The sequence below is a fragment of the Schistocerca piceifrons genome, chromosome 5, assembly GCF_021461385.2.
Source record: "Schistocerca piceifrons isolate TAMUIC-IGC-003096 chromosome 5, iqSchPice1.1, whole genome shotgun sequence".
NCBI lineage: Eukaryota > Metazoa > Arthropoda > Insecta > Orthoptera > Acrididae > Schistocerca > Schistocerca piceifrons.
In genome coordinates, this window is record NC_060142.1 from 678,653,735 (window position 1) to 678,671,143 (window position 17,409).

At 40.4% G+C, this 17,409-nt stretch overlaps 1 protein-coding gene across 1 annotated transcript in view; it reads right to left on the reverse strand.

Moving 5' to 3' along the window:
- The window catches only part of LOC124798427 (solute carrier family 35 member F5), a 166,061-nt gene that overhangs the window by 84,956 nt on the left and 63,696 nt on the right, over positions 1-17,409 (reverse strand). Inside the window, 2 exon segments of the mRNA XM_047261833.1 lie at positions 5,466-5,576; positions 12,811-12,867. Of these exon segments, the coding sequence (XP_047117789.1) occupies positions 5,466-5,576; positions 12,811-12,867 (168 nt within the window).

Genomic DNA, 17,409 nt, shown 5'->3' on the forward strand with positions numbered 1-17,409 from the left:
CAATGTTCTAAAGAACTTTGCAACACCGTCTGTACTCCTTGCAATGAATCCATTGACATTCCAGTCTATACTTGGTAAAAAGTCATCTCCAACTAATGTTGCACTATCTGGGTATTTCTGCACTACTGACCGTACATTTTCCGTCAATGACTCTAAAACAGCCCCAGTGGAATCGAGTGGCCGGTTAAAACATCCAACAATTAACTTGATTTCACCTAGACCTGTTATATGCAACCAGATAATTTCATTATCACACTCAAAATCAACCTCAGTAGAGACAATATTTTTGTCATCTGCAATGAACACACAATCTCCTCTGTCTTTTTGAAATACTTTCCATGAATAACTTAATATCTCATAGCTTCCTACTTTGGGTTTCAGCCAGCTCTCAGTCCTGAGAATAATTTTAATGTGAGAAGTTTTCTAGAGGGCAGTACATTCAGGACTTTATTACAAATACTTTGACAATTCACTGATAAAATTTTGACAGACTCTGAATATGGTATGATTTTGCTATCTGTGAGTCATCTTGTGAGTATTCATGCCTAGCCTAGAAAACACAATCAACTTTGGGAATGATGCTGCGAGTTGTGAGCTTCACTTGCATCCCATGTGTGAGGGCAGCAGCCTTCACCACCTCCGCCAACTGCCTATACAAACTGAGGGTGGCCTCAGAATCCAAGTGACAGGCATCGTTGGTGCTGACAAGTGCCCCAAATTGGAAATGACTGCACCCTGCATCCTCAATAGTCACTGGCAAGGCCTCCTCCACATCTCGGATGAAGCCCCCCCCCCCCCACAGACATACCAAGTGCACATTAGATTTTTTTTTCCAGCTCTGAACGCCATCTGCCTAAGAGGCTCCATAACGAGTCTAATGTTGGATCTCCTGATAACTAGTGAACCCCTGCCGCCATGTGCATGCCCGTATCTTGCTGAAGGAGCAGCAACCTGTTCACTCACAGGGTAAATAGGCACAGTCAGATGGCCAGCCTCACACTGGCCCTCTGCCTGGAGCAACGCAAATGCATTGCCAGCTGCCACTCATTCTCCTGTGAAGGCCGATCCACTGCTTTGAGTACACTGCTAGGTGGCTCGACAGTAGATCCCGTGGACAAAACAAACAACACCTGAGGTGTCTCATGCAATGTGTCAGGTTTTCCACCTCTGCTACAACCCGAGGCAGCAGCCTGAAGACGACTGACCAAGGCCAAAAGCAAACTGTGACCAGCTCTTACTGTGTCCGCAAACAGTATGCACGCATCATACTTGTTCCAGTATTTTTAACTTAAGAACTGACAATAAAAGCACAGACAGAAACCTAGATAAGCAACTTGCTAATCTCCTGACATGTCACCAATGGATGCTGATGCCTTATAAGCTGCAAAGCTGGCTGTTCCACAGAAATGAAAACTGTACTACAGACACAACACTTTACAATTGCAAAAATGTGAGAATAAATCTCTGAACCAGAGAAAAGCCACATACGAAGTTTAAGAACTATACTACTAAGAAAACAAAGAGGAAGCTAAATATGTAATTAGATGCTGTATGTGTGAAGCCCTCATCTGATATAAGAGAGGACCTGATGGCCCTAATCAGATCAGGTTAAACAAATTAAATAAATACAATTTATGAGTGTTCAGGCAGACACAACCGTTTTACATATTTATTACTAGTATAGAATATTATTGATGCAGCACATATAGCTCACTTTCTCTCCATTTAAGATGATCCCTTCTTTAACATTTACAAGTGTTTCTTTGTAGATATTTTCAGAATTAAGATTGAATATCAGTGGTGAAAAATGCAGCCCTGTCTCACTCCTTGGCATAACTTTAATGTGTCAGATCTCTCTTGTTTTACTTTCTCAGCAGCATATTGATTTCAATATAAGTTAATTATTACCCAGAGGTATCTGTCATTTGGCACACTGTTTCTTTTGCACCTCGCCATGTTGTACCCTATCAAAAACCTTTTGATAATCACTACAACAGGCATGGCTATCACACTTCATGTCCCTACAGCTCAAGAATATGATTTGAATGCAGAACAAAGCCTCTAAAGTACTGACAGCTTCTCTTGGTGCTAGTGTCAATGCCTCCTTCAGGAGTGCTTGTTCTGCAGTTTCGCAGGAGAGCTTCTGTAAAGTTTGGAAGGTAGGAGACGAGGTACTGGCAGAAGTAAAGCTGTGAGGATGGGGCGTGAGTCGTGCTTGGGTAGCTCTGTTGGTAGAGCACTTGCCCGCGAAAGGCAAAGGTCCCGAGTTCGAGTCTCGGTCCGGCATACAGTTTTAATCTGCCAGGAAGTTTCACAATTTAGGTCAATTATTTTTAACAGTCAATGATATTTAATAGTTATGCAGTGATAAAGAGGCTCACACAGGAGAGCTGATAAAGCAGTATTCAGATTGTATATCTGACTGAAACCTGTTTCAGTTATCTGAGTCTGCAGTTGTGTGTGAGAGTTGCTTATGTGTGAGTGTGTTTGTGTGTATCTGCTGTAAATGTTGATGAAGGCCTTAATGGCCAAAAGCTTTATTTGAGGCAGTCTTTTTGTTGTGCCTATCTGTGACTCAGCATCTCTGCCATATAGTGAATAACAACTTTCCTTTTCATAATATTGTTACATTCTATCCTGGATTTTCCATTGTTATATTTTCAAATTTTCCTTTACAAAGAAAAAGCCAGCACAATTGCCCCAATTTAATCCTAGTACTACTGAAAACAAGAGTGAAATAAGAATCTGTGTCAGTGGCATTGAGAACCAGCTGAAATCACTAAAACTGAAGACAGCTCCAGAGTCTGATTCAATCCCTATCAGATTCTATACTGAATTTGTGGTTGAGTTAGCCCCCCTTCTAACTATAATCTATCATAGATCCCTCAAACAAAAAACTGTGCCCAGTAGTTGCAAGAAAGCAGAGGTCACACCAACCTACAAGTAGGTCAGTGAAGTGATCCACATAACTACTGTCCAATGTCCTTGACACTGATTTTTTTGTAGAATCTTAGGACATATTCTGAGTTCAAACACAATGAGGTACCTGTTTCAGAATGACCACCCCAATGCCAACCAGCATGGATTTCAAGAACATCAATATGTGAAACCTAATTCACACTTAATTATCAATGAAATTCGCCAACAGAGATGTCATTTTATTTTATTTTGACTACCAGTTTCAGCATTCCACTATGCCATCTTCAGGCCCCATATGCATCTCTACAAAAATAAACGATGTAGTCGTACAGTGCCGTATATATTCCTGGATGTTGGGAATTCAAACCCGTGTCCCAAGTCATTAATCTGAAGACTTGATTGCAATCAAGTCTTCATTTTGAATTCATGACATACAGGAATGACTATATTGTTTATTTTTGAGAGACGCAAATGGGGCCTGAAGATGGCATAGTGGAATGCCGAAAATGGTAGATAAAATAAAATAACATGTCAACTACACATCTACTGGTGAATTTCGCTGATAATTGCTTGACCAGCCAAGGTGCTGTGCCCATGATGAATCAACAGATACTAACTCACAATTTTCTCACATGACATACTGAAAGCTTTGGATTAAGACAGGTGATGCACTGATTTCCAAAAATCATTTGACTCAATACCACTCCTATTATCAAAAGTACAATCATATGGGGGTATCAGATGAAGTTCGTGACTGGATTGAGGACTTTTTGGTAGGGAGAATGCAGCATGTTATCTTGGATGGAGAGTTGTCGTCAAATGTAGAAGTAACTTCTGGTGTGCCCTGGGGAATTGTATTGGAACCCTTGCTGTTTATTTTTTATCTTGACAAGATTTTAAAAAAGGGTAAAAATTGACAACTTTTTAAATGTTCAGAAATGTAAAATTGTACACTTCAAAAAAGGAAAATGCCTAGTATCCTGGCCATTATATCAATGAGTCACTGTTGGAATTGGACGCTCATACAAATACCTGGGTGTAACACTTTGCAGGAATATGAAATGGAATGATCACATAGACTCAGTCATGAGAAAAGCAGGTGGTAGAATTTGGTAAAATACTTGGGAAGTACAATCTGTCTACAAAGGACATTGCTTACAAATCACTCGTGTGACCCATCTAGAATATTGCTCAAGCGAGCAGGATCTGTACCAAATATGACTAACAGGGGATATTAAACATATATACAGAAACAGGCAGCATAAACAGTCACAGGTTTGTTTCACCATGGGAGAGTGTCACAGAGATGCTGAAGAAACTGAACTGGCAGACTCTTGAAGACAGGCATAAACTATCCTGGAAAGTCAAGTGGCTTTAAATGGTGACTCTATGAATCTATTACAACCCCCTATGTGTTGCACAAAGGGATTGTGAACAACATAATTAGAATAATTACAGCAGGCACAGAGGCATTCTTCCTAAGTTCCACACTTGAATGGAATGGGAAGAAACCATAATATCTGATACAATGGGACGTACCCTCTCCCATGCACTTCATGGTGGTTTGCAGAGTGTAGATGTACATAGGAAGCAATGGTTCCACATTAATGAAGTTTTAGTAACATAGTATGCAGGTTCTACACTATATTGAAATAAAAATTAATTGATTAGTATTGATTCAATCGGTTCAAAATTTCCCATGCAAATTGCACATGTGACAGTTCACTGAGTGAGTGTATACAGTGTGTTCTGTAGGAAATATTGCAAGATGAGGACATTTGATGACTGCACTTTGCACAAATATGTATGCTACGAGATTTTACATTAATGACAAGGATGTAGCCACATGTTACTAGAGGCACACTGAGAATGGGCAATGAACGAAACTGGTAGTGTGGGGAAAAAAATTATTTGCAGTCTGGTGGAAAAATGTCGTCCTCCAAATTGGTTAATATTTCAGACATTCCTTTAATGTTTCCATTCTATAAAATTGACTATATTTCCTTTTTTTGATCAACCTATATTTTGCTGACCAGATATTTCCCACATTATCTTGTTACTCCTGAAACATCTTTAAGTAATGCATCATAATGGCAATCCATGAAGCCTACTCTTCACAGCCGATGGGTGGATTTATTCCATCACATATTTAACAATATATGCTAGGACACAGTGGAGATTTTTTGAGACAGCCTCTATTAGAGTAATTACAAGCAAAATAATGTAAATGACAATGAGTGAAGATAGCATCAGAATGGGACTGACAAAAATAGTAGAAACCAACACATAAATATTAAGAGAACTGTGTGTTGGTTTCTTCAAGCCACGTGTATGAAAACTGATGAAATGGCAGAAGCACAAGAGATCTCTCTTTCCTTACTTGTAAGCAGATGGCAAAAGTAAGTAAATATTTTAACAAATATCTTATCATTAACTTTATAAGCACAGTGTCCTCCTACAAAAAATATGGCTGTTTCATTTATCAAATGTTCTAACAGTTACCAGTGCAGAAGATGGGATGTAAAACAAAATTCTGAAGAACTCACCTCTGCAAGTTTACTAAAACGCACTGACTTCACAGATGAATCATCACTTTCTGTTCCTGAACTTCTGTCACTTGGGTCTGGTAATTTGATGGGGACATAAGTTGGATCACTCTGTCAAAGAAAACAAAATACACATGTAATAAATGCTTACTGTTTCTAACCAGAGAATAATAACTTAAAAATCTTACACAATGCAGAGGACATTGCTGTATTGGGTGTATGCTCATTGGTAAAAAACTGAGGGAGCTACACAAGGAGAAACCAACACTCTGCAAACCTACAGACACAAACTACACATCCCAGTAATAAGGGAGTGGGGGGACTGTTAGAGTAATGGAATAACAACAGTCATAAAAGATCATAGCATTTTGAGCCACACACATGTTTATTTATTTAGCACTCATATTTGTAGTTAAATTGTAAATATATTTTATTTCAGACAAATTACTAAAATGTCATGCCTACTGTAAATTTTATGTGGTATTGCAGAAATTTAGGGAACCAGTATTTGAGGCAGCCTGCAGAACGATTCTATTACCGTCAACGAACATTTCATTTAAGGGCCACAAAGATAAGATGCAAGAAATTAGGGTTTGTGTGGAGGCTTTTAGACAATCTTTTTACCCCCATTCTATATGTGAGTGGACTGGGAAACAAAATGATTGGCGTGCTCCATATGTTGTCTTGCAGAATATATATGGAGATGAAGATTGTGTAAGGAACTAGCACTGGATACCTCTGTAATCCGTGAAACTGATCTTTTATGTTTGAAATGTAGTGGGAGAACTATGCTGTATGCTTGTGCTGTAAGTAGTTATTCCTTTTTAATGGATGATAATATTTATCAGTTGATGAATAATATGTCACAATGTGACTGTAAAACTTGAATGCCACAATAATCACATTGTGTGAACTACAGTGCACCTGGAAACATCTTTGATTTTCTGGGGAACATTGGAGACCCATTAACAGGACACACAACAAAAGTCAGGTATGCAGATCTTATCAGTAATAGTAACTGCCAAATATTTTCATTTACGATTCCTTTGCAAAATACAGTTTGTGACCATTATGTGATATCAAGTGACGAATCAACAACATAAACCAAAATTTTGATAAAAATTACAGTGACTCTCAGAAAACGAATGCATGGGTGACAAATTCATTATATGGACAACATTCTAATGAATTTTAGCAAAGAAAGTCAATCAGAACAGCTATATCCAAAGCATGGAGATTTTAAGCTCAGTGTACAAGACCAAACTAATTGAATTTGATTCCAAAATGTCTTGCAGTTACAAATAACAACTGTACTCATAGCTCTACTAGCCGAATGATGTTACAGTGCCTGTAGTCAGTGGCAAAAGGACATCAGAGATATACAGCAAGATCAGGTATGAATTAGTTGCAAAATTAATGTTGGAACTTCCACATACACAACATACAATTTCTTGCAATACAGTGCCAATTTTTTTCAATGCATACCTACTAGAATTTTGCAAAATGAAGAGAATAAGTTGCAATGGAACTGAATTATACCAACGGACTTCTAAGTTGACAAAATCAGCAGACAGACAATGGCATGTTACACAAGACTGTACAGGACCTGTAATAATCTTGAGCACGATTTATATCACACACACACACACACACAAAATGAAAATGTAAGAGAACTGGAAATACAAATAGTGCTCTGGATGGTTTTGTAAAAATGTGTACTCACATAAACAAGAACCACAAAATTCAGCCCATAAATCAAAAATAAGGTGCTGCAGTGCCTAAATAAAACAATGGAAAGACCATGAAGGAATAACAACCACGGAAAGGGTAAATTGCTACTCAACACATAGAAGATGTTGAGCCCCAGAGAGGCACAATGAAAAAGACTGCTAAAACAAGTAAGTCCTTTCAAAATATGAAACACAAATTCGCACAACCACAACTCTCACACACTCAAGGTACTGTATGTGGGTGCTGGGGCACAACTGTGACTGCATCTGATATGAGCAGCAATCTGACAGGGTGGGTGATGAGGGTAAGGAGGAAGCATGGCGGGGAGGGGGAGGGATAGCAGGATAGAGGTAGGGGAAGATGCTGTGCTGCCTGTGGGAGTGTGCAGGGACATGTGACAGGATAGGGCTTCCATGTGCAGCATTGGAAGGCTGTGCTGGTGAGAAGAGAGAGAGGGGAGGGGAGGGGAGGGGAGGGGATGGGAGGGGAGGGGAGGGGGAGGGGGAGGGGAAGGGAGAGGAGAGGGGATAGGAGAGGGGAGGGTGGAGGTGGAGGGGGGGAAGGGAGGGGGAGAGGATAAGAGTAGAGAAGGGGAAAAAGACTAGTGCGTACATCGGTGGAACAGAAGTCACGTGTGGCACTGGAGTAGGAGCAGGAAAGAGGATAGGTAAGTAAACGTCAGAGGCCAGCACAGGTTGAGGCCACAGGGGGATACGGGAACAAAGAGTATGTAGTAGGGAGACTTCCCACTGGCACAATTCAGAAAAAGTGGTGTTGGTAGGAAGAATCCAGATGGTGCAGGCTGTGGAGCAGTCATTAAAGTAGATCATGTTGAGCATCATTTTCAGCACCTGGGTGGTCCAGCTCTCTCTTGACCACAAATTGACAGCAGCTATTCATGCAGACAGACAGCTAGCTGATTCGCACGCCCACATAAAAAAGTGGCATTGTGGTTGCAGCTTCATTTTAGATCACACAACTGCTTTCACAGGCAGCCCTGCCTTTCACAGGGTAGGAGATGCCTGTGACGGGGCAGGAGTAGTTGTAAGACCTGTCCCACTCCCTGCAAGCACCCACAGGCAGCCCAGAATCTCTCCCCCCCCCCCCCCCCCCCCCTACCCTGCTATCTCTCCTCCTTTCCATCCTATGCCCCTCCTTACTCCCAACACCCACTTCAGCAGAATGCCGGTCAGGTCAGATGTAGTTGCAGTCTGGTCCCAGTGCCTGGAGACAGTTTCCATGTGTATGTGAGCTGTGCTTGTGTGTGTGTGTGTGTGTGTGTGTGTGTGTGTGTGTGTGTGAGTGTGTGCATGTTTTTTATTTTGGAAGAAGGACTTTGTGCAATAGCTTATATTTTTCAGCAGTCTTCTTCATTGTGCCTCTCTGCGAGTCAACATCTCCTTTATGTGCCGTATACCACCTTGTATATCATGTATTCATTATTTATTTTTGGTTGTTGTATGGCCTTCGTTGAACCACTTTAGTCAGTTATACAAAGGTTTATACAGGTAGTTGTTATTTAATAATATGACACAGTTCAATAACAACTCAATAAGACAATTCAATAGTGCAGTGGTTATACAGAGATGATTATAATTTATTATTATATGGTGAGAGTTTTGTCCTTCTGTCTGCCCAATAGTTCTTCATTCTTTCAGATATTTTCTTTCTTTTTTCATCTGTGATCACTCTTCCTGTAGCCCTTTTATTGATCTTCATTTTCAGCCTGGTTTGTGTGTCTTGCAGAATTCTGGTTTTCTGTGTTTTGTTTTTGTTACATCATATACTGTAATTTTGGAGTTCCTTCATATCTTCCTTGTTCCCTGTGATCCATTTAATGTTGCTCTTACTATTCCACAATTTTCTATTATTCCTTTACTAATTCTGTTTTTTGGGGTTATCATATGTCCTAAGAAAGACAAACGTTTCTTCCCCATAGTGTTGATTACTGGTTCTATTTTCTTGCACACTGTTTCATTTGAAGCTATTCTCCAACATCCATTTACCTGATATGCTTTATTCATGTATGACATAATTATTCTTCTACCTATCTTTAGTATTTTGTCAATTTCTGCTGTATTAGTTGTTATGAAGATGGTTTCAGATGCATAAGTTATTTCTGGTCCTGCGTGTTTTATAATGTTTCAATTTTGCGTCTACGGAAAGGCTTTTTTGTTATCTGTGTTTTTGGTAATGTAATTTGCTTTCTTCAGCTTTTTAATTCTATTTTACCATTATGGTATCTTATTTAGATTTTAAGTTATGATTTCACCTCAATATTTAAATTTATCAACAATTTTGAAACCTTGTTCTCCTGCTGTACATTTATTTATTTATTGCTAGTGGGTGGAAGTGAACAACAGATGTTGAGCACGGATGCAATAGAAGGTACATCCATAACCATGAAAGTGCTCTGAACAAAATATTGCGTGAAAGTGCAATTTTTAACATATCAAAACAGAATTCTTTGTCCTAAGTTTTAGAAGCAAAGAAGGGGTAAAAGACTAGCAGATGTAGTGGTGAAATAGAAGGCATGTGTCGTGCTGAAGCGGGAGCGGGCAAGGGGATAAGTAGGTGGAAGGCAAGGATAGTGAAGTTTGAGGGTCTCTTGACCACAGTTTGGCAGTTCACCATTCAGGTAGACAAACATCTTATTAGTTGTCGTAGTGGTACAGTAGTTTGCAGCTTACATCCTCTAGTCCTGTCACAGGCAGCTCCTACGCCATCAAAGGCAGGACTACCTGAGAAAAAAGTCATGTGATCTACAAGCTAAGCTGCAATCATTGTTCCACTTTCTACATGGTCGAGACAACTAACAAACTGTCAGTGAGCACAAATTGCTACCAGCAAACTGTGGCAAAGAGACAGATGGACCAACCAGTTGCCTAACATGTTGCCCAACATGATGTGCTTCAACAATGACTGATGCACAGCCTGCGTCAAGCAGATTCTTTCTACCAACGCCAGCTTTTCTGAATTGCGCTCTCGCTACAACATAACCTTCGTACCCCTAATGCCTCTGGCCTCAATCTTCACTAGTCCCTATCCTCCACCTACCTACCCCTTACCCGCTCCCAAACCACCACTACACATGCACATATCCCACAGACAGCACAGCATCTTTCCTCACCCTTCACACTGCTATTTTGCCCCTCCCCTCCATAGGTCACCTCCTTACCCCACCACCCATCCCCAGCAGACTGCAGCTCATGTCAGATGCATCACAGTTGGGCCCCACTGCTTGGAAACATAGGACAAGGGTTAAATGGTTATGCACAAATAGTACTAAATACTCTGCAAACACTTACTCTAACAGTGAAAAGTTCACTCCGCCTTTAGAAAGGATTAAAGTTTCACACACTCCACCTGATTTGTATAATTTCCACACATTAAAAAGCCTGCTTGTGACGGTCACAGGAAAGAACAGGAAAATGTGGCATTATTAACCAGTTTTAATTCCCAGGTCGACCCGAAGGAGGGCCCTAGCCACACGGCATTTCCATTTCCATTCCAAGTATATAAATACAAATTGTTGTCACTTCCTTTCCTGAATGAATCATTCACTCTACAGTGGATTAAAACTCTGCACTTGACTGGGACTCAAACCAGAGACATGCAATTGTCTTGCTGCTGTTCCATCTTGAGTGTCTGTCCACAAGCAGAGGTGGGCAGGGGTGGGCACAGTGCACAGACAGAGAGCCAGGCCTAAGGATACACGACGGTAAGCCTCGACCAAGTATCTGTGGGCAGGGGTGGGCAAATGGCACACATACACAACAGAATGAGACATGAACACAGTGCAGTAGGGCCACCTGGTGTGTAGCCTTTACTGCCTATGCCTGCCCACAGTGCCCATGCTCCAGATGATAGTATTGGAACAGCCCGTCTTATGCTGTAGGTAAGCCATTCTCCATGGTGTCTTCTTTTCCAGGAGTGCTAGTCCCGCAATGTAAGAGAGACGTTCTGGAAGAACTGAAGCTGCGAGGCTGGTCTGTGACTCTTACCTAAATAGCTTAACATGCAAGAATATTGCACACAGAATGAAATGTTCTGTCTGAGTCTTGGTCTGGCACATAGTTTTAAGCTGTCAGAAAGTTTCAACATTTCCATTGTTATTCATCATCTTCATGATTTAACAAGACCAATAGCACTAAAATATTTCTGTAATTATTAGTGGCCTGTTCCAAGAGAAGCAAAATCAGTACTATGTAAAAGTACCTCACTCACAGTAACCTCCAAAAAGCAGCAGCAGTGTGCTTTGCCATTAGAGAAATAGTCACCCCTGCAGAAAAGGAGTCATTTGACCAAACTGCACAACTTTCACTCTGCATAACTACTCCAAATTTGAAATGAAAACTAATCACTTACACACTAACTCTTACATGCTTCAAACCGGATACACCATTTACATCTTCCACTGATTCTTCTCTCCAGACTTCCACATGAAATATTGCTCCTCACTGAACTCCTTGGGCATGCTATGGCATCATGCCAAAATTGTGCATATTCCAAAAACCTGTTCACAATCACAGATCACTTAACAAACTAACTGAATTTAAACTGGAAAGAACAACATTCTGTCCAGGGACAAAAGTGACAAAACACACTGTATAATTTTTATTTCTTCTAGACAGAATCACAGTAACATGTTTTTTATCATGAGTGGTTTTGGCTGTATACTGCCACCTTCACAAACTACAAAAGAAAAAAAAGAAGAGAAAAAAATAAAAATCATTAAAATTTTGCAAGTTCTATTCACAAGTGAGGTAAAATAACATTTTATGCTTCAGTGCTGAAGGAATTAAAATGCAATGGGCAATGTATTTGCTAATATGATTCTTGCATACCGGCCCTTTTCACACAGTGGTATTTCTTTGCTTTTTGTGTTATTTTTGTGTGGAATGGATTATGATTTGCTACAATATTCTGACCAGCAAGACTACTCTAGTACATACATAGTAATCACTGTAAAAACAGTATTTTAATACAATTTAGCATGACTAAGTCCAGCCCCGCAAATGACTCTCACAGCTCTTTTCTGTAATACCAGTACCCTATGTAAGTCACCTTGGGCTGTTGCACCCCATGTCTCTAGTCATTAATTAATGCTTCAGGAAAATAATAAATGATTCTGATTCCCCCTTTCTCCACAATTTCTCAGTTCATTTTGCTTTAATGCATGATGAAATCAACAAAAAACAATTTCTTGAGGCACTAAACTGCAAATGGCTCTCCCCCAGTTTTCTTTGTACAGTGTACAGAATTAACTACCTTAGGCACAAGTGTTAGGTAAAAGGCAATCTCCAAATCATTCAACTGAAGTTAGTTTGTAACAAAGTTTCCTCTTCACCCAGTTAAGCATGATTACATAATGCAGGCAACAGGGTATATACACTTATTGTATGTTTCAGTATCTACAAAGAAATGCTCTTACTAGTCATTAATGCCAGTCAGTACTGAACTTCAAAAACCCCTGCTTATAAATAAATTAAATATCTGAAAAACTACCAATTAATAGCACTTACTGTAATGATACATTATAGCAATTTTATCATAAAAATATTTTTGGATTAATAATACATAAATTTAAACAAAGGAACATGTTGAATCTTACCAAACTTGTATTTGCTTCCGAGTAGAAATTTTCATCTTCCACATTGGGATCAATATACTGAAAGGAAGAAAAAACATACAGAATTTCACAAAAACACAAAAATATATGTAAATCATTACACTCCTTGCTCTGTAACACAAATACATCACTGGTTGGGCAACTTAGAAATAATTGTACAAGTTGATGTGTGTACTATCGCGTATTTCTTATAAAGCACAAGATTTCTAACAGGCCAGAATCATTCACAGCAGCAACACAATTTTCATGAGTAATACAACTAAAATGTGATTTTATGTAATCATTTATAATTTAAGCTAATTAGTCTTCTAATAATACACTACTACCTTTAAATAAAAAGTATAATCACTGATTGTGTGAAGATCCTGATTTCAATGAACACAAAGTACAGGTAAAGATTGGTTGAAATTTCACAAAGGAAATAGATAAAAATGCCTAATGATATTTGAATGCCACAGCTGAACAAATCCTTTACGCAACACAGTCTCCATCCTATTACTTCTGAAAGCAAAATGCAGAAGTCACATAAAACTTGGACAAAGTGGAGCTCATCTCATACTCTGATCCATACTGCAAGTATCCAAACACCTCATCATTCGCTATGTGTCCTATAACATCTTCACAATAATACTGGAATACTGTATACAGGTACATTTGAAAGGGAAATAACTATCCTCAGCTTTCGGGACTGTTATTCCTTGTGGAAGAAAGATGGATAGATTCGGGAAAACTGACTTGGAAGGAGACTCTACCTCCTTCCCAAATCTATCTCATTCCTCTTTCCTTGCTGAGGAAGACATTAACAGTTCCAAGTTTTAGAAATAGTTTTTGCTTCCTTTCTCCACCTCCACTGTCAATCAGCAGTGTTCTAATTTCATCTCCTCAACGTAAACACTGACCAACTACTCTATCTCCTTGTAATTATACAATTCTTTAAAGGAAATTCCCCCTTCTGTAAGAATAATATTATGTACTCATGATAACTGCCATCACAGTGGTCAAGGAAGCAGCTCATTTTACACAGCTGCCTTGAGAGATATCAAGCAAGGAAACATTGTAGGACAAAGCAACGTGGCATACAGGAAGATTAAATGTAAATTACAATAACTAAAATTTACAAGTGTTAACTTTACAAACCAGGTGGATAAGGACAGTTGGACGCTAATTGATAATGTTTTCTTTGTGAAGCTCAAAGTAAGAAAATAACTTTTTAACCACTACCAAATGACCTCTCTGATCATGATGCACAGTTAGTTCGGATAAATAACATATCACCGTACAGTATGGATACTCCTCAGTGGAAATCAGTTGGAAAAATTAATGACTCCAGGACAAATGTTTTTAAGAATAGCTTACAGGAGATGACACGGGATGTAATTTATAATGAACCATATGCTAACATAAATTTTAATCTATTTCATTATTCACTATTTGAAAATACCTTTCCACATAAGGTAGTCCGAAAAAACACTAAAACAATGGATCACTGGATGGATTAATGCATCTTGTGAAAGGAAAAGGGAAATGCATCTTTTGGCAAGAATAAGTAGCAATCCTGCAGAAGTTGCACATTACAAAAAATACTCAAAATTACTAAGAAAGGTTATTAAAAACTCACACAAACTCACACACACACACACACACACACACACACACACACACACACACACGCACGCACGCACGCATAACTGCAGTCTCAGGCAACTGAAACTGCACTGCAAGCAGCAGCATCAGTGCACGATGGGAGTGGCGGACTGGACAGGGGTAAGGAGGAGGAGAGACAGGATAGTGGGGGTGGAGGACAGTGAAGTGCTGCAGGTTAGACGGAGGGCAGAGAAGAGGTGGGGAAGGGTTGGGGGGTTGAGAAAAAGGAGAGAAATAAAAAGATTGGATGTGATTGTGGAATGATGGCTGTGTAATGCTGGAATGGGAACACGGAAAGGGCTGGAAATGCGACGACTGTGACTAGTGAAGGTTGAGGCCAGGAGGGTCACAGGAATATAGGATGTATTGCAGGAACATTCCATAACCCTCCTTGCCTCAACCTTTGTTAGTACCTGTGTTCACTCATCCAGCCTCTTCCCTGTTCCCATTCTAGCAATACACAGCCATCATTTCATCATCACATCCAGTCTTTTTATTTCTCTCATTTTCCGCTACTACCCCCCCCCCCCCCTTTCCCATCTCTCCTCTGCTCTCCATCTAACCTTCAGCACTTCACTGTCTGCCATCCCCACCATACGATCCCTCCCCCTCCCTGCCCCAGCCTCCTCCTTACCCCCACCCAGTCGCCACTCCCATCGTGCACTGGCGCTGCTCTCGCAGTACGATCTCAGTTGCCTAAGACTGCAGGTGTGTGTGTGTGTGTGTGTGTGTGTGTGTGTGTGTCATTTACTATTGATGAAGGCCTTAATGGCTGAAAGTTTTAATTGTGAGAGTCTTGTCTTTTTGTTGTGCCTATCTGCGAAACACAAGAAATGGTAAACAAAGTTCTTAAAAGTATTATTATTGGTTTTCTGCGAATGGTCTCACCCTCAATTTTAAAAAGACACAATGTACTTAGTTCTGGACATCTAGAGGTACTACACCAACCACAGGTGTAACACATTGTGAGGAAATAATAAATATGGTAGAAACTTCAAAATTCTTAGTGGTCCTTATTGATGAGAATTTAAATTGGAAAAACAACTTTTGGAACTCCTAAAACAACTAATTCAGCCACATTTGTGCTTACAACCACTGCAGATCTTGAGGAGAGAGAAATCAGAAAGCTGACATATTTTCCATATTTTCATTCAATAATGTTGTATGGAATAATGTTCTGTGGTAACTCACCTTTAAGAAAGGGAGTCTTCATTATGCAAAAACATACTGTGAGAATAATTTGTGGTGCCCCCCCCCCCCCCCCCAACCCCAAAATCATCTTATAGACACCTGTTTAAGGAGTTGAGCATTCCAAATACTGCTTCACACTACATTTATTCCTTCAACAAGTCTGTTGTAAATAATCCACTACAGTTGAAGAGGAACAACCACATGCATAATTACAGTACCAGAAGAAAAAAGACATCCATTACTCCACATTAAGGTTGTCTTTAGCACAAAAAGGGGTGCACAATGCTGCAAAAAAAATTTTGATCATTCACCAAGTGACTTTTGGAGCTGGAGGCCCACTCGTGTACCCTTGATGACTGCACAACATAAAGCTTTATGCCTTGCCTGGGTCTGTCAACACCGACACTGGACTGCTGATGAGTGGAAACATGTTACCTGGTCAGACGAGTCTCGTTTCAAATTGTATCGAGCAGATGGACATGTAGGAGTATGCAGACAATCTCATGAACCCACGGACCCTGCATGTCAGCAGCGGACTGTTCAAGATGGTGGCTCTGTAATACTGTGGGGCATTTACAGTTGAAATGATATTGGACCCCTGATAGGTCTAGACGCATCTCTGACAGATGAAAAGTATGCAAGCATAACACTTGCACTGACCACCAAACTCCCCAGACATGAACATTACTGAGCATATCTGGGATGCCTTGCAACGTATTGTTCAGAAGAGATCTCCATCCCCTCGTACTCTCATGGATGTATGGTCAGCCCGGCAGGATTCATGGTGTCAATTCCCTTCAGCACTACTTCAGACAGTCAAGTCCAAGCCATGTCGTGTTCAGGTGTACCAGTTTCTTTGGCTTTTCAGTGCGTGTGCGTGTGCGTGTGCGTGTGCGTGTGCGCGTGCGCGTGCGTGCGCGCGTGCGTGTGCGTGTAAATGACTGCCGGCAGTGGTGGTCAAGAGAATGTATGGTCGTAAGAAGACTGGGACCCAGATGGACACATGGCACTTACAAAGCAGTTCCCTCAAAGACAGCTCTGAGCAAGATGCCCTGTAGCATGGATCCCTCTGACCCCAAACCATCGCCATTTGTGACTTCAGAGGTGTCAAGTGAGAGCTCATTGGAGAGCAGGGTGGAAGTCTTTTGTGTTTTCTGATGAAGTAGGTTTTGCCTTAGTGCCAGTGATCGCTGCATGTTGGTTAGGAGGAGGCCAGTTGAGGACCTGCAAACAACCTGTCTGCATGCTAGACACACCAGATCTATACCTGCAGTTATGGTCTGGGTTTCGATTTCATATGACAGCAGGAGCATTCTCGTTGTCACCCCATGCATCCTGGTTGCAAATTTCTACGTTAATCTGGTGATTCAACCTGTTGTTCTGCCTTTCGCGAACTGCATTCCAGGGGATGTTTTCCAACAGGATAATGCTTGCCCTCAAACCCATTTTGTAACCCAACATGCTCTACGGAGTATCAACATGTTGCCTTAGCCTGCTCGATCGTAAGATCTGTCTCCAATTGAGTAAATATGGGACATCATCAGACAACAACTCCAACATCACCCAGAAACAGCATTAGTTGTCCCTGTATTGACTGACCAAGTGCAACAGGCTTGGAACTTGATCCCTCAAACTGACATCTGCATGCATACTTGCATTCAACATTTTGTTGGTTACTACAGTAATTAATGTACCTGCATTTCATGTTTGCAATGGCTTATATCGTGCTTACATTAACATGTGATG